At 33.8% G+C, this 19887-nt stretch overlaps 1 protein-coding gene across 1 annotated transcript; it reads right to left on the reverse strand.

Annotated features, from left to right (window-relative positions):
- Positions 1-701: 701 nt before the first annotated feature.
- LOC100374441 (ankyrin repeat and BTB/POZ domain-containing protein 1-like) lies at positions 702-19858 on the reverse strand. The gene is made up of 12 exons (XM_002740214.4): positions 19283-19858; positions 15177-15239; positions 14681-14736; positions 14166-14310; positions 11290-11449; positions 10653-10698; positions 9984-10100; positions 9135-9253; positions 8243-8344; positions 7377-7541; positions 6475-6675; positions 702-4868 (listed from the first exon to the last, which is right to left on the reverse strand). The coding sequence occupies exons 1-12, from the start codon at positions 19336-19338 to the stop codon at positions 4662-4664; spliced, it is 1437 nt and encodes a 478-aa protein (XP_002740260.1). The 5' UTR covers positions 19339-19858; the 3' UTR covers positions 702-4661.
- Between the last annotated feature and the right edge of the window lie 29 nt (positions 19859-19887).

A 19887-nucleotide genomic window follows, 5' to 3' on the forward strand; every position in this document is an offset into this window, starting at 1 on the left:
GTAGATATAATCGTTAAAAAAAGTAATGAAAACAAGATATGGGTCACACGGACAGAACGTAAATAGTAGACGGTAATCAAGTGAGTCTAGCGAAGAGCAACGCAAGGTTGTTAATCTCACGAAGTATCATCAAATGCATTAGGAGTCGCAGTAAAAAGCAGCATACCAATTTATCAGATTTGAACTGAGTGCATGGGATCATGTGGTGTATTCAACACTGACGATAGCGTGCCATGAATAGAGTACAGTGATTTAGTTGTTGCTATTATCATATCTACATAGATATATTGATCTGCGGTATTCATATACGAGGAACTATTAATATACTGTTTTTTTTTAAATCAATTACATTACGTTTGTCGGTCATGTGTAATATGGTTGCATTCTCTATATTGGCCAGGGGAATTTCATATATATGTAATTATGATTTTTAGGGGGGCAAAGGGGTAGCTGGTACAGAAAATAAAATGGAAAGTTCCATTTACAGTACTAGTAAAAAATAGGTTTTTACACCATAAATAAAGCAAATTCCTAATTACATTTTACATTTTTATTATATATTTGATAACTTGTGTTTAAGAATCAAAATTGGAAATTGCGTAAAAATTACAACATTTAATGTGGAAAATGCTTTATACTGCTCAAAAGAGGATCTTTGTACAAATTACGGACGAATAAAATAGCTGATTACATTTTACAACTTTCCCGTGTCCATGAATTTACGTTTTTCATTTATTTAAATTACATTATGAAAATAAAAACAATTGATTACAGCTTACGAAAATACCCCTTGCCGACTCTCTTCTTACATTACGGTGGTAACCTCTAGGTTAAATGTTACCATGCATACCACGTAACGGGGGTACAGGACAGTGAAAATGGATTTGGCGTGTTGTATAACAGGCCGACAGCGGGCGCACATTATGGAAGTTGCCGCATGCTTCAGTATATGATTTCAAATAATGAGACTATTTCATCGGATCACGCTGAGAGAGTCCTGACCTACATTAAATGCAAACAGAAACCCCTTGAGGTTTACATCTAAGTGGCGACTTCGAGTGCTCTACTACTCGAACAAAATACAGTGAGAATATATAAACGTCAAATGTACTGAATAAATCAAGTTGAAATTATAAAACATGAAACCGTTACTTGAATAAAAATGTGTTACAATGAATAGTTTCTATAATTCCCGTCCTCTAACGAGGAATCACTCTGACGTCATATATATTGACAACATCGATGTTGTTTAGATCTGTCGCGCGATCTGCCTGCCACATTCCAAATGATGAAACGTACCCGACATTTTCCTATTTGAACGACATTAAATTACGTCATTTTGACATCACTGAAGCGCATCGTGATCGTTATGCGTCCATCTCAATATCGTCAGCAGGTTGATAAGACGATTGCATTAAGTGTTGCTTGGGGAGAGATGTGCTTTTTTTCTCGGTTCCCACAGTACGGTCAAACAAACATTCAGGTCATTGTCGTCTTTAACATTTTAAAAGAGAGACATAAAAAGGCGGAAGGGTAAATAATAAAACGAAAGAAAAAGACTCATTAACCCAGAAAAATGTAAAAGCAAACTAAATGTACCTACAAACTCTTGAAAAACCTCAAGAAGGCAATACTCGAAAAAAAAATACATGCAATACCTATATTCAAATGATTACATATTATAATAAATACAAACTATCTAATGTTATCAGCCTGATTTGACTAAGAAATTACTAGTGATGTATGTGCAGGTATTTCGAGCATATATATCAGTGATAATAAATATTCCGTGTGAGTGTCTGTCTATTGTCAGTCGATTCAAATGTTAGTCAGTATTATGTGGACTTTTTGTTCACTTCCAAAATAACATGCTCAACATCAAAGGCAATAGTGAAAATATTTCGTCAATAAACCACCGCTGAAATAATTGTAATTATTTCTACTGATACAGGAATAATTACCTCAAAAGAGTAATTTTTGTCATGTTTTTGCCATGTTAGAAGGTGTTGTGAGAACGAAACAAACGGATACAACTATGAGAAAGTTTTCGTTCCAATTACAAAATATGTATTGCTTATATCAATCTCCTATGTCTATGGGAAACCCAAAAGAACAAATTATTGATATGACACGATCAGCCATTTTGAATTAGAACTTGGAACGAATGCGTGCTTACATGTCAGACATGATGTATATGCAAGACAAAAAAACATTCAAGGTTTTAAAACAGTATTTATAAAAACAAAATACGGTAGCTATGTGAATGTGAATGAAATCTATTTTGACGATTGTTAGCTTTAAAATGGCAGCTATTTGGATATATTGAATTTGATCTAGAAACGAATTCGTATGTACTAGTGTGACATGATGTATAACGTGAACTCCCCCAGTTGTCAATTTTTAATCCGGTTGTAAAACTAAACATTTACTATTGAATAAGGCAATAAGTAGTATGAACAGTATGATAAGTAAATGCGCTGAATAGGATTTCTTAATCAGGTGAACACACCAGCATATTAAAATAAAAACAAAGGTAGTATTCCAACTATTTATAATCTACAAGCATTCAAAATGTGCAACAATAAAGATTACAAATATATATATATGTTGTAATTGCTACACAAATTCAGATTTCAAACTAATGTTTCCTTGTAGTAATTTTTGTATTGAAATAATTGTAATTCATTGGATTTAGAACATATTTCTAAAGCCGAGTACAAAACTGTTCCAAAAGAATTACAAAGGTTTGTATACTTCAACAGAATGCAATAAAAGCATGGTTTCCCAGAAAACAGGAGACATTAACACTTATATGTTTAACATTATATACCGGTATATATATATTATTTTTTCACTCTGGGTAACACTGCGAACTTTATAAAATCTGTCAGTTTGGATCTTGAAAAGTCAACTATTTAGTGACACAGGTATATATTAATTTTGTGTTTTCAAAGATGAATCACTGTAATCCAGAATCTGAACAAAATTATTGGATTTGTTTGGATTCAGTTTTAAATCACTCCAATCCTGAAAAGTCAACTATCTAGTGACACAGATATATATTAAGTTTGTGTTTTCGAAGATGAATCATTGTCATCCAGAATCCGAACAAAATTATGTGGAGACTTTTCCTCTGTAAATTAAGTAAAAATGAAGATTTTATATAATTCGAAATAACATTGTTTTAAACCAAATTTCACATTCTCATAGTATATTTAATAGTCATATTGTACATAAAGAGGCTATAGTGATATAGCAAAGTCACATGGAACAAACATTCTGTTTACAAAGTTGACAGAAGTTGTATTTTGGGGGATTTGCAGCGATTTTTTTTTTGCACAATCAATATATCAACAAATTCCAATAAAATTCCTTTCTAACTACCACACTTGTTAAAATGAAATAAAAACTAGGTACACACAAGTGAATGTTTCTCATTTTTTTCAATATTCCAAGTCTATTGAAAATAATATTAAAATTAATTTTAAAAAAACTAACACAGAAATAAAAATATACTAATTGTAACTTGTAAATAAAGATAAAACCAAATTAAGTTACCGATCAAAGCAGTTGGAAAAGAAATTTTCAAGACGGCTACTAATTTGCACATAAATTCCTTGTATATCTGACTTCTCCCAGTATTTCCAAACTTGATGGCCAATTCACAAATCAATGACAATTATTAAGTTTACATACAGATGAATACTAGTACATCTTTCATTTCATTAGAACAGAAACAATTCACATCATGTCATGACATAGTCCCTGTTAGTTAAACAGTAAACCAAACTAAAATGAATCAGCCAATTTGAATTAGAACATGTAACAAGCAATAAGAGAGTAAGTACTTGCTTTCCCAAGAAAAAGAAAATACAAGTTTCCATTTCTTTTCAAGGCATGAAGTCAACTACACTTTCTGGTGTCTTCGATTTTGACATTAAAATGGTCGCCATTTGGCCATCTTGAATCACATCGTGAAACAAATATATGTGCATATGTATCCCAAGAGGTATGATGATGTGTGAAGTTTGAATGTGATCAGCCAGACACGTAGAGATAGAGGTGGACATGCATGCACGGAAAAATGGTCAGACTGACTCAGAGGTCCTTGTTTTCAGACAGCATATAACTAATAATACATGATGATGATACTGTCATGTTTGGAAGAACAAGAAAGAAGCTGGTTCCATGTATACATATATGTCAGTTTCATTATTACGGTAATATATATATGATATATTCCAATCATATAAAACCACCTTGCTTCTAACAAATTTACTAATAAAGTACATAGGAGTGTCAATAATGAAAATTACTAGCATGAAACGCACACTGGTAATACACCATCTGAAACCACAATACCATACACTAAGAGACGGCATACCCTTCAAATTATATGAAAAAAAACACTTCTACTGCATAACCTTGATCATCAACACAGCAAAACTCAAATATTCCATTAGTGATAATGATTTTTTTTTTACTTTGGTTCAGAAATACAGTGTACACACACAAAGAAAGAGGTGATTGAACCAAGGATTAAAAACATACCCGGTGATATTGTGTGCTATAAAAAGTCATACCGGTACACACATCCCTGCTTCGAAATTCAGACCTAAACATCTATAAAATCTGTGAATGATCCAATCTTAAAACTTAATTTAACACTCCACACCAAGCCTAATAAGAAGGTCATCTAGTGCAGCTAACTTTTCATTGGCTTCTGCCATATCGCTGTATGTTAGAATGGTACTGGTGATATGATATCGTATATCATCAATGATAGGTATAGAGTCTGTCTCCTGCCGTTCCTGTACACTAGAAGCATCCTCCTGTATCAACTCAGCAAACTCCTCTGTATAGATAATCTGCAGATAACAAAGAGAACATGTATTCAGTCAAATACAGAATATTTGAATTCTACTGGACTATATTATATAAAAATCAAAACATTTGTTTTTGTTCTCTTAAAAGCACATCTTCAATAGAAGCAAATTTAAACTAAAATTGAAATTGTTGTATACTGAATCATCATACCATACTCTAGCCCTGCGTACAGTGCTGTGTGTACGGGGACGCGGTCGGTTGATAGATGTCCCCACCACAGCCCTGCGAACTTCCATAGACAAAGTTCGGGACTTTGAAAAATATAACTTTTTCAATGAAATAACATGCCCAGGTACCAAAAATGATGATCGATTACCAGATATATCCAGAACTCCTAGTTCGGAGTCCAATTGTGGATGAAATCGGCTAGTTTGCCCTAAAAACAAACGCATTCTCTCGCGTGAATGAAATTAAAAATGGCGGCGTTTGGTGGATAATTCCTCCGGTACCTACGCGTTTACAATTTTTCCGTCGTTACTAGTTGTTATTTAAAGACATTTCAGTTTCAGATAACTTTGTAATGGTTGTTACGGATAACTATCGTCATTTCAGCCGATTTCGGCTGGGAAACTACTTATTTTTAACTTGCGCACCAATTACAGTGCGCTCCCGGACTTTGTCTATGGAGGTACACAGGGCTGTGGTGGGGGACATCTATCAACCGACCGCGTCTCCGTACACACAGCACTGTACGCAGGGCTAACCATACTCGTTCCAACTTATCGCCCAGGGTACTACAGAGTAATATTACTTGTGTTGGCCAAAGAAACACTTCTCTGTAATTGATTTAAGCACATGCAATACTAAAGAGCAAACACGATACATTGTATGTTTTTTCAAAACATATTCAATTTTACTTAGCCAACATTATTCAGCAAAACCAAAATCCAAAGTTGAGAGTGCTCTCACAGGTAACTGGCAAAATGATACCGTAGAGGGCGCTACAGTGTACAGCTGTGTAAAACAGACACAGATATTACACCACAAGAGGGCTCCACATACAAATAGTTTAACATGAGAAAAGAAAGCTTGCCTCATGCTGAAGATAGTGAAGGCAAGGACTGAAGATGGTAAAATATCCAAAATTATTTAAAAACTGTAGAACACTGTAATTTAGTGTCACCAATCTGATTATGAAAAGTTCATCATCATATCATATCATATCACATCATATCACATCATATCACATCATATCACATCACATCATATCATATCATATCATATCATATCATATCATATCATATCATATCATATCATATCATATCATATCATATCATATCATATCACATCACATCATATCATATCATAAGTCTTATATTTTTGGACATTAAAAGCTTGGGATTATTCATTTTTGTAAGTGTTGAAAATTTGATTAGCCTGCCTATCTGAGCCAAAAACTGTGCTCAGCCCAGGACAGGTGGGAAGATCTTAATTTTGATCCCTGTATCAGGACACACAAATACATAAACTGTGGAGGTAAATAATATACATGCATGAAAAATAAACACAAAGCCACCCATTAGATGTTTGGCTTACATAGCACTGCTTTGTAGAGTTATCATAAAACCTGTGATATAATAATATTACCTTATCCAGAATAGCAGCCATATACTCAGCACACTGGTCTTCTAGTCTGTGTAGTTCAAATAATCTTGCTGCCTTCACTACTGAGATGACGTTAAACTCATCAAGGTTTTGGGAGATGACATTTGCAGACAGTCTTTTCAAACCAGGCAGTAAATATCTATCTGCCACACATAACACATCATATGCTAATGCTGCTGATATCTGTTATAGAAGATACATTATTTAATTGTTATACAACTGCTAGACTAGATTGTCATGTTACAAGATAATTATCAGCGTAATGACCTCTGTGAACCACATCAACATGCGCCTGAGCAGTCAACTGTAAACTACTGGAATTTAACATTCAGTGACAAATTTTTAGAAGTAAAAATTTCACTGGGTTCATAAATACTCAGTTTCACAGCGACTTAAAGGGCAGTAGTCGTCACGCCACGCATGCACTAGATATATGGGTCTCATATAAACAAAGATGGCGACTTTGACTGTTGCATAGATCAACAACGTAGAGTACAAACTGAGACCTTTCCAAGCTTTAATTACTGGTAGGTAATTTTTAGGTGATTGAAAAGTATCGAAGGAGTCACTGGCAGTACTCAGTGCAAGTCTCGTCCAGGTCAACTCTCATACTTGTGATTTTCATTTGAAGAGCACATTGAATTGTGGTAAAATCAATGTTTATCAACACAAATGTCGCACATGCGCAGCTCGATGACTACCGCGCTTTAAGCAAAACTTTGCCCTCAGAGATGACATTCCATCTTCAAATATTGAAACTACATGTATGTGCTACTTCTACTTGAACTGTACAACATGCTACTCGTTTTGACCTTAGAAATGAAGCGTTTCTGAAATTAATCAGAATACAGTTTATTAGAAAAAAAAAAAGTTGATTACCATACCTGTGGTTTGTCTGTGTAAAGATATCTGACAACTTGACTGAAGACGTCAGGATTTACATCTTGTAAATACACTACAGGTATGCCTTGAAGACTGTCCGTTCCAACCTCACTGAAGTGGTCACTAAGTAATGCTTTGAAATAGTCGCTACGGCAACAGAAGAAAACCTAAAATAAATGGATTATATGTTTTCATTGAACAATCCTGATTATGTAAAAGATGAAAACCAAGTCATATGAATCACCAATATCCACATAATAATAATAATGTTTAATGTTCCCATTTATGTAGATGGTTTACATAGAATGTTCGCAAACAACAAACCCTAACCCTATCCCTGCCCTCCAGGGCTCCCCAATTTAATTGTATGTGCTCCTTCTAAGTACACCTACAGTTATCTAGAAGGGGAATTTACAGTTGAAACTGGGGGGGACTTGAGGTGAGGGTTAGAGTTAGGATTAGAAGTGAGGGGTATTTTTTGCAATAAATAAATGATGCAACATATGGATTTTACTCTGTTGTACTGAATACCATAAATGTTCTTCTAGAAGCAGAAACAACGCACGGTTCTCCCCAGGGCATAAACAATACAGCCAATTTAGCATAACACTGAATACAATAGGAGTCATTAACATATTATATTGTTATGCAAATTGTCCGATGCTGTTTGCATTTTTTCTGGGGAGAACACACTGGACACCTGGCAGCAAAATACAAGTTGTTCATATAGTATTTATAATTATGCACCAAGGTCTCCTATTGGTGAGTTAAATCTTACACAGGAATTCATAAATTAGTGTACAAATTGGGGAGAAATCATAGGAAATGTTAAAACTATTGAAGAAATATTTTTATATGAAACATCTACCTTATGACAATAGAAATTGTAGCCTTGAACTGAGAAACAAATATCACCCAAATATGGTATGTTTTCCTCTTCAGTAAAGAAAGGTAATTCACCATGACTCACCTGAAAGTAACAACAGTTATTATAAAAGGTTGGTCACAGACATTCAACTTTAATAATAACATTTAATACATTATTTTATACAATTATAGATTTAAATATAACTTTAGAATTTTTTTCACAGAGTCAGAAATTTTGTTTTTGTAAACAAAGAAAACAAAAATAGGCCTTTTGGAACTATTGTTATAAGAATCCATGCTAAAAGCATGTGTTCAAGAATTTTTATTAATTCAGGACTGCCATAAACCATAATTTTGAGATACAATGTAACATTTTTATTGCACAAACTGATAGTAAATGGATTCAAAAACACAATTTTCATGAACTCAGTAAATAACAGCATAAAATGTAACTGCATTGTAAAAATCAAGAAATCTTAATTTTAATGGTAGCCAAAGTTAATGATGGATACACTTTTGACATTGGCTTAATTATTTCCTGTAACTTGATACTCCAAAGTCTGAAGACAAAAACTTACATGAATAAATAGCATATACATTTTGACCAATTTTGTAACTCAAAATGGCAGCTGAAGTAGGGCTTAACACAATGAGGAGATCACAGTCAGATCACCTTTTATTTGCTCTTTGTCATTTTTGAAATTTTTGATGGAACCTTTCACTCTGACTTACTTTCATTTAAATTTTGTGCATTTTAACCAGTTAGTTGTGAGAACTAAAACCGTCCTGTGATCAAGGGACAAGCGTGAAATGACAAGAATTCAGACTATAGTAACTACTGTATATAGCAACCAAGACCTGCCTCCATCTGACACACAAAGTAAAATGCTCACCCAGTTCTTGATTTGATTAGGGATAGCTTGTTCAGCCAGAACACCCAAGTCTTCATGTAGCTGATAACAGTTTTCATCAATACTGATCACGGTGACACGGGTACCAGGCTTAGCACACACTACAATTCATACAAAAAAAAATATTTATTTATAACTTTACAAATGTCTTTTCCTCTCATAGTAAAAACAGCTATGGTTAAACATGCTCATATATGATGTAAAAGTTTATTCGAAATAGCCAGGTACGAAGAAATGTGTCAATGCAGAGTACAAGAGAACTTCAAATGAAACAAAAGTTTTCTCTGTCAGACTGCTAGAGGGCAGTATAAAAGAAAATTGTGTCTTTACATACAACAGGTTCTGTTATAGAAACAACAAGTAAACTTTATGAATTTCTCCATGTGACTAGTGGCCATAATTTTGGTCTGAAGCACTTATACTAAGAAATATTCATTGATCCAGTCAAAATCACCAGGATTTCCCTGAATTCACCAAGATTGACCCAAATTCACTAAGACTCCCCTGGATTCACCAGGATTAATTCGGTTTAACCAGGATTCACCAGGATTCATCCGGTTTAATAAGGAATCATTAAGAGTCACTGCTATTTACCGTGTTCTGAATTACTGTGAGTACCGTAGCAGTTATTCAAACCAGGCAAATCTTTATCAATCGATGCACATCAGGAAGTTATTCAAAAGCATTACCACAGGAAATTAAAACAATTAACAATCAGGATATAAAAATTAAAATAAAGTTAGAGGAAAAATCAAAGAGCACAACCGTAAACTGCTTAAGTTAGAGGACAGCAGGACACTGAAAGCATGAAGAATAACGATAGTTTCTCACCAAATGAATCTGTTTTCTTGACAGCATCATCTATTCTGCTAATCAATCCCACTAACTGACACTGCTTTGCCAGTCTGATGACATCATCTATATCTTCCATGTGGATCTCAAGACGGTCTAGAAAACAAAATATCACATGTACTAAACATGACGCTGTGACAGCTGGAATGATAATAATCAAACAGAGATATTTTGAAATCAATGCTAGTCAACACACACAAAAAAAAACATTTTCAATATGGTTATGAAAAACAGCTTAAAAACAGTAACATTTTATAAAAGCAATACAATGCATACATTTCTAACATCCAGGGAGTTACATGGCAGAATCATGATATGATCTATTTTTAAGTTATTTTTTTCAATTTAAAGCGCCACAGTCATCCTGTTGTATTCAGTTCAATATGGGACCGTAGCAACATTTGTAAAATACATTGTTCACATGAAATTCGAACACACTCTTTGTGACAACTGTATCCCATTAATGTAGGAATTATGAAGTATTAACTAAGTTGAGGGTGTGATCAGAAGACAATGATGTTTAGTGTCAGAAAATGTTTTTAATTCAAGCAGTCTGTCGACATTGAACTGTTACTCGTATTTGATACATATATTGTGAAAAAGTTCAGCCTAAAAATAAAAAACAAATTCATTGGTTTACACTCTTACCAGTATAAATGTAGCGCAGAATGGCTTTAAACGCATAAGGACTGACCTATGAACAGAAAAGATTAAGATTGGCTTATAGGCATATTCAGAGGCATGATAACCTTACAATGTATCTCTATAAGAAAAAGCTCTCAAAGAATATACAAGAATATTGAAAATAATTTCAGAAAACAGTTTGATTTTTGGAATAAGAAATAAGTTCTCAAAGAATATACAAGAATATTCAAAATAATTTCAGAAAACAGTTTGATTTTCGGAAAAAAGTCATTACATGAACCTATAATATCAATTTAATACTTTTTAATACATTAAGGTTGCAAAAAAAAAAAACTGCCAACAACCTGCTGTGCAATTTTATCAAATTATTTGCCAAACTTTAAAATTTAAAATAAAATTCAGCAAAACTTTAGACCCAAAAAAACGTGAAAGTTTGTTTTTCCTACAAATTGATCTACTCTCATAATGCAATGTTTTTCAAACGTCAATTTTCGGTAATTAGTCTGAACATACATATTTTTTCAACCGTATCCTGTAATAATTCACTAATGCTACCCTTGTTGAAAATATACTACCAGTAACTACCGGTATTTCACAATAGCTTTAAATTAAAAAAATTAAAAAATGTGCCAAATTTTACCAGTGGGTGCTTGAGATTAACAGACATTTTATTACGCCATCTAGTCTTCAACATTTCAGCGAAGTATTCAGATCTGACGGATAAAATGCACCGATGGGCTGTAAACTTGCTATTACGCACCGCAAAACATATGTCTTCATAGCTACCCTCATCCAGCAGCCTTCAAATAATAGATATGTAAACAATTAATAAAATACTACAATTATACATTTGACAGGTCTCAATCAAAATTTAGAAGGGAAATTAAATAAGAGATTAGTTGGTTGGGTTTATTTTATATACAGATTTAGAAAGTAGAATGCAATGAATATGAGGTTATTATGAACGGAATATCATACGGTATGTACTCAGGTAGTTTGATGATCAAATTGTCGGACTCATAGCAGACGTCAATGAAAATGAGTACTGTAAAATCTGTATTAGAAGCCGCGGCTTCTATTAAAATGGTACAATGCAACAGAGGGGATGCGGCTTCTATTAGAGCATGTACACATATGAGAAATGATGAATTTTTTATTCTAAATTATTCAAAAAGAATGGGTGCGACTTCTATTAGGGATGCGGCTTCTAATACAGATTTCACGGTACTGCCTAAGTGCATACTTTGCAGTATTTTCAACATAACATAATTATGATACATCTTTTTTGGCTTGAAGCAAGAATTTGATGAAAGATAATAACCTGAAATACCGGTATCAACAAAAACGTTATGCGAATGTTGGCGTTAAGTAACAGGATTCTGTTCTAAACATTTTAGATTTCAACATTCCCATGGTGTATTGTTGGAAGGAAAAGATGTATAATAATAAGGTTGTTATGAGAATATGTCAAAGTATGCACTCAGACAGTACACCGTGCATCGAGCATACTTTGAGGTATTCTCGTAATAACCTCATAATATTTTCGATGCTAGATGTACCGGTATCATAATATTGCTTATACCTTTAGTTTATTTATTTATTTTATTTACTTATTGACTCTTACACAATCCCCGGAGGGAAAGAAAATGGTCACAAAGTACAAGGAGAAATATATATATATAAAAAAACAAAACAAAAACACAATATACTAAATAACAAATACAATCACTAAATAATACAAAATCTCTAAAATACAATCTAATATAAAATTACAAAACTGACAGCAGGCATTAAGGTAGCGAGACTATTATTTGTGTTGAAAATTACGATTTTCACATTTATTTATTAATTGATGAAATGCACTATAAACTTTCATATGATAAAGTCAACATAACATAGAATGTCATGTAAGTTGGTTAAAATGTAGATTTTCTGAAGGAAAACAAGGCAGCCTCAGTAGTGTTTTCCAAAATCAACAACACAGGTTTAATCTGTGAGCCTATAAGTTTCAAAGATAAACTCAAGACAAAGCAATGTTAGGATGTGTTATCAGTAGCTATCTGACACACAATGAGTGTTTCCAAACATTTGAGTGGTTTGTCTCCGCCCCTGTTTGTTTCACAGATTAGTCATTTGCATATGAATGTGTCAGACACAAGGTCACACAGCCACTGAAAAAAATCATTGATTTTGGTGTTTTCATATGCCGAATTTATCCAAATATAGCTATCCCATTCCTTTATTTTTTTGGTTTCCAATAGCCTTACACATTTGGATGTCCCTACACATGTTAAAACAGACCTTGATGGGAAAAACAAATTGATTGTGCCGATAAACAAGCTTGAAAATCTTTGCTGTGACTTCATGGACGTTTTCTAGGAGTTTATGTTTTTCAAAATACAAGGTCTTTAACAAAAAATAACGTATACTTATTGTCGTCGGATTAACACCAAATTTTCACAGCTTTAAGGTGACAATGAGAAGAACTTGAATGTGTCCAGACAAACTATTTCATCGATTATTTACCAACGAGTTGTGGTTTGAGTTGAGGGCAATGCAACTAAAACAGTAATTGAAATTCAGCACACTATTTTTTAAAACACGTTGCTTGAATAAAACTGACCAGACACATTCAATTTACCAGACTATTGAACAACTAGGAAAAGTGAAAAAAATACTTCTTACCGCCAGCATAAATGCGTAATTATTTTTTTTACAGAAAAAGTAATTTTTCACCTTTGATTGAGTAACGCGTCGTAGAATGCAGATACGGGCATGCAAAATACACTTGTGAAGAGCTTGAAGTCTGGCGATTCTAAAAATATATACTTTCCCGGGTCTATTTGTAGTCATTCAGTCACAATTAGAAGATGAAAACAAGTATGCAAATAATAGTCCCGCTACGTTAAGATGTCAAGTAAGACCCTGCTTTCTGACTTCAAAGCTTTTACTTATGAACTGTGCTACTGGTATAATAATGTTTTCATTCTGTAACAATTCCATGAATTTTTTCTCTGCAGGTTTATTTTCAAATGCTGGGATCAAATGCTTTATTGAACAGTTTGGCACGCAACTCATTATATTTGTTGCATTCCAGCAGAAAATGCATTTCATCCTCAATTAGACCTTTGTTAAGATTATCATATGATATTATTTTTATGCGGAGTTGGTTGATACAAGTGACATCATGGGTTTACCGGTAAGTAAATATCCACAAAATGAAGGTAAGCGGATAATACTAGCCCATGATGCCCAAGTATCAACCCAGAGCAAGAGTTTCTTTTGTACCCCAATCCCTAAACCTAACTCCCAGTTACCCAATTCATTTGTATATGCCCCCTCTAGATAACTATAGATGTCCTTAGGAAGGGCATGTACAAAAGGAACTCTTTCCCAACCCAGCTCAACAAATAAGTAGAAGCGTGCATTTACATACAGTTATTTATTTCTACAGTACAGGCAACATGGTATAGTAAACAGATAATCATGACCACCGATACCACAAACATTACATACCTTCTAAGAAACTCTTGGTAACTGTCTCGTCTCATACAATGAGCTGTTATAGCCTTATAATTTTTTAGGACATTTCGTATACTGTCACTCAATGCACCATATAGACAACGTTCACCATCAAAAGTGTTTGGTTCACACTTGGCACCTACAAACATCAGAACAACAAAGTACTATTCAATCCATAATCATAAAATAAACACAATTCTTGATAAATCATCATTCTCAAAAATGCATATGTAAAGTTATTTTTATAATAAGGCCAAATAAACTAAGTTGGTGTTTCCAGTAATGAGTTAAAAGTAACAGGAAGTAACAGGGTGTTTTGTTTAATTTTAGCACAATGCAAGTTTTGTGCATAGTGGTACAATGACCATAGCCAATTTGCATACAGAGAATTTTGGCCTCATTTGCATGAGATAAACTTATTGATTTAGTCAAAAAATATAGGTAAGTAGGATAACAAACAACACGATTTATTTTATTGGCCTTATTACAAATTACTAAGAATTACTCACCACACTGGAGTAAATAATCCACCAACTCTTCATGCCCACAGAAACAAGCATAGTACCTAAAACATAGAATAACATCCTGATGATATCAAGTTCAATGTTCAAAATGGTAAACTGGCCACATACAATGTACTATTAATAGCTTTTTCACTTCCCTGGGACACAGACTCCTTGCTGCTACAATTTTTATTTTTGGGCATTTGTGTGTTTGACTGCAACAGAATGTCATTACTTTCCAAGACTTAATATACATCTTAGGAAGTTACTTAGTGATTTACAGTACAATTGGTATTTTCCTAGATGAGAAATTTTGTTTCAAGGTCTACGGAATACTGGTCACTGGCACCATAATTCTACCTGGGAATAAGCATGATGATGAACAGATGAACCCAAATAATGAGTAATACAAACAAGTATTTTTTAGTTCGGGTGTTAATAAGTTGAGTGAAGGTAAAAAGTAAATGTTTACCATCCACAGGTATTCTGCAAATATACTTACAAAGGTGTGCTGTCCCATTTATCACGTACATTCAACTCTACTTCTTTAGTTTCCACAAGATACCTGTACAAGAAATGAGTAAGAAACTTTAGTTAGACATCATGCCAAATGTGTTTTTATATTGCAGGTAAAATGAAGTTTCATGAATGTCACAAATTATCAACAATTTCATTTCAATTTGTCTCTATCACGTGCACAAAACATTGTACGACTGACAGTAGGAATTATCACTTGTCATGTTTATAGTAGTCATTTGCCACATACATAGCAGGCATGTGTCATGTATGAAATTATCACCATCACATACATAGCAGGCATGCATCATGTATGAAATTATCACCATCACGTACATAGCAGGCATGCATCATGTATGAAATTATCACTATCACGTATATAGCAGGCATGTGTCATGTACGAAATTATCACCATCATGTACATAGCAGGCATGCGTCATGTATGAAATTATCACCATCACGTACATAGCAGGCATGCATCATGTATGAAATTATCACCATCACGTACATAGCAGGCATGTGTCATGTATGGAATTATCACCATCATGTACATAGCAGGCATGCATCATATATGAAATTATCACCATCACGTACATAGCAGGCATGTGTCATGTATGAAATTATCACCATCACGTACATAGCAGGCATGTGTCATGTATGAAATTATCACCATCACGTACATAGCAGGCATGTGTCATGTATGGAATTATCACCATCACGTACATAGCAGGCATGCGTCATGTATGAAATTATCACCATCACGTACATAGCAGGCATGTGTCATGTACTAAATTATCACCATCATGTAGATAGCAGGCATGTGTCATGTATGAAATTATCACCATCACGTACATAGCAGGCATGTGTCATGTATGAAATTATCACCATCACGTACATAGCAGGCATGTGTCATGTATGGAATTATCACTATCACGTACATAGCAGGCATGTGTCATGTATGAAATTATCACCATCACGTACATAGCAGGCATGCGTCATGTATGAAATTATCACCATCACGTACATAGCAGGCATGTGTCATGTATGGAATTATCACCATCACGTACATAGCAGGCATGTGTCATGTACTAAATTATCACCATCATGTAGATAGCAGGCATGTATCATGTATGAAATTATCACCATCACGTACATAGCAGGCATGCGTCATGTATGAAATTATCACCATCATGTACATAGCAGGCATGTGTCATGTACTAAATTATCACCATCATGTAGATAGCAGGCATGCGTCATGTATGAAATTATCACCATCATGTACATAGCAGGCATGTGTCACGTCTGTTGCAGTCACTCACTATGTAGGTGGCAGTCAAGTTCATTATATAATCGACAGTGACATCACAGATTTGGTGGTGGATTAATTAATAGGGTAGATTATGGTGAAGTAATAGTAATATAGTAATATTTTTAAGATGCATAAAATCCTTGGGAAAGAATAAAACAAGCAGCCTCTCGGCTGAGATAGCTCCGCTGTTAGCAATGCACATTACAATTAAAGAACTGAAGATATCATTAGAAAATGAACAATATATATAGAAAAAGCAACGGGAAAAATCTGAAAGAAGTCCACACGTAGTACGTATATATGTAATATAAAAGAAATCAAACTTGCGGTTTTCAACAAGAAGTCGAAAATATCACTTTTTACCAAAAATGACAAAAATATTCACCAAAATTCGAGAATTAAAGATATCATTCAAAATGAACAAATCTGAGAGAGGTCCACATGTAGTACCTATATTATACGTGATACAGCATTTGGGCTTGCGGTTTTTAACAATAATTTTGTGCAGACGGACACCAACGACGGACAATCATTCATATGACAAGCTCCGCTTGACAATGTCAACAGCGGAGCTAAAAAGTCTTACAAAAAGAAATTTAAAAACTGTAAACTAAAAAAAAAATTATTCTTAAATAATAAAACAAATCAAAATAAATCAAAGAAAGCTTAGAAAGAACTCCCATGTGCTGAGAGTATTGGAGACACATTAAATATAATTTGAAATTACTTAGCTGAAAACTAATTATGCAAATCAGAAAATTAACATGAACAGATTTGATTGCAAAAAACTAATGAGGTCTGCGCAATGTAACAAAAACTCTATGTACCAAGTTTAATTGAAATGTGATTAGAACCAAAAAATTATGAATTATTATGTTAATTAGGGAAATAATATGAACAGAGTTTTACCCCAAACTAATTAGGTTTGTACATTGTCCTAGAGCATCTTTGTACTAAGTTTCATTAAAATGGAAATTAGTACTTTAGATATCAGTGTGAAAGCTTAAAATTGGTTAATTATGCAAATTGGGTAATTAATATGTACAGATTTTAACCCACAATTATCCAGGTCTGTCAATTGTCCTACAGCATCCATGTATAAACATTCATTGATATGTGATCATTAGTACCTGAGATATCAGTGTGACAGTTGGAAATTGGTTAATTATGCAAATTAGGTGATTAATATGCACAAATATTTACCAAAAACTAATTGGGTCTCTGCATAATTCTAGATTCATTGAAATGTGATGATTAGTACTTTAGATATCAGTAGAAAAGCTGAAAATTAATTATGCAAATTAGGTAATTAATATGCACAATTATTTACCCTGAAACTAATCAGGTCTCTGCATAGTCCTAAAGGATCTATGTACCAAGTTTCATTGAAATGCGATGATTAGTACTTGAGATACCCGTGGAAAAGCTGAAAATTAACTAATTATGCAAATTAGGTGATTAATATGCACAAATATTTATCCGAAACAATCAATCTCTGCATAGTCCTTGAGTATGTAAGTACCAAGTTTTATTGAAATGTAATGCTCACTACTTATATCAAAAGCTGAAAATTAATTAATTATGCAAATTAGGTAATTATATGTACTGATATTACCAATAAACTATCAGGTCTGTGCAGTGTCCTATGACATCTATGTACCAAGATTCATTGAAATGTGATGATTGGTACTTGAGATATCAGTGGAAAAACCGAAAATTTACTAATCATTATGCAAATTAGGTAATTAGTATCCACGGATTATTACCAAAAACTAATCAAAACCTAGCATTAGTCCAGAGCATCTATGTACCAAGTTTCATCAAAATCCAATGAGTGGTTGTTTAGATATCAGTGGAACAGTCATGGAACCACTAAAAAATAGCTAATTATCATGCAAATTAGGTAATTAATATGCACGGATTTTTACCAAAAACTAATCAAATCTGCGCATATGTTCAGAGCATCTATGTACCAAGTTTCATCAAAATCCAATGAGTGGTTCTTTAGATATCAGTGGAACAGTCATAGAACAGCTAAAAATTAGCTAATTAACATGCAAATTAGGTAATTAACGAGCATGGATTTTTACCAAAACCTAATCAAATCTGCGCATTGGCCCAGAGCATCTATGCACCAAGTTTCATCAAAAACCGATGTATGGTTCTTGAGATAGCAGTGGAACATTCTGTGCTTCGCACATGGGAGTCAAAAATTAAAACAATTTGCAACCAATGATGAATACAAAATAGAAAACATTCTCCAATTTTAACCTAATAAACTGATAGTTGTTGCTGTTTTGTTTCATAGCTGTTTTTTTTTAAAAGACAGCTAAAGGTAGTGCTAGTGTATGGTTTCCCATAATAAATATGAATTTATTCTGACTGTTTTCTTTATCAAAATTTGGAACTTTATTTTGTGCAGTCAGGAATAATTTGTCCATTATTATCCATTGGTTCTCAAACAATTCGTTTTTTAAATAAAATCATTATTATTTTACATATAATGGTAACAACATTAATGTCTTGCATGAGGGTTTCTACATTGGAAACCATTCACTTTTTACATTCTTATTTACTGTGTGAGCCTCTACTAATGGTCGCTTTGCAGAAACTGTATTGAACAAATTTTAAGGGGCGTGTCACAATTTTGAAAAATATTTACAAAAATGTCCTTTTTTTCTTTTTTTCGTGATAATTATGCTCGAACGGGGATGTTCACTAATGTTGGCCCCTGCACATCTGTCATTGCTCTGCTGTCATCCAATAACGATTATTATACTTACTTAACACTGTCCAAATCACCCAGTTTACAGCTGAGAAACAACTTAGATACTTCCATAACGATGTGTGGTCTGTTTGCTGTTACGAAATAATCAATATCCTGGCATACGTCAGACCTTCGAACGGTTTGAGATCACCACACGAATATAAACACACAATTTCAGTGGAAGATAATCTAACCTTTCGCAAAATTAGTAATAGTACTGTTCGGGACGATTTAGTTCACGAATTTGTTCATAAGAGTTCAAACGTCGATGGGATGTAGTAGATGGTTGCAAAGTAGCTGACAAAACAGGTGCATCGTCGATTATTACAACACAGAAGTCGACAACTGGGGTAGGGTCAGCCATTATTTTCGCTTGCTTTGTCGCGTGTACACCGACTTACAAGAAATACAGATGCGTTGAAACTTAGTCCTTCTGGACTAACGCAACGATAATGTTAATCACAAATTCTTGCCACGCTGGAATAGAGTTGTAGGTTTTACGGTGCACATGAACTGGCTTAAAACGCAGCGAATTCCAGAGAAATACACCAAGAGAAAAACATCAACACAGCTGACGAATAAAGCAGCAAGTTCCCTTAGCTTAGTGGTAAATTGCCCCAA

This window comes from Saccoglossus kowalevskii, chromosome 3 (genome assembly GCF_978046115.1).
Source record: "Saccoglossus kowalevskii chromosome 3, keSacKowa6.1, whole genome shotgun sequence".
Taxonomy (NCBI): Eukaryota; Metazoa; Hemichordata; class Enteropneusta; family Harrimaniidae; genus Saccoglossus; species Saccoglossus kowalevskii.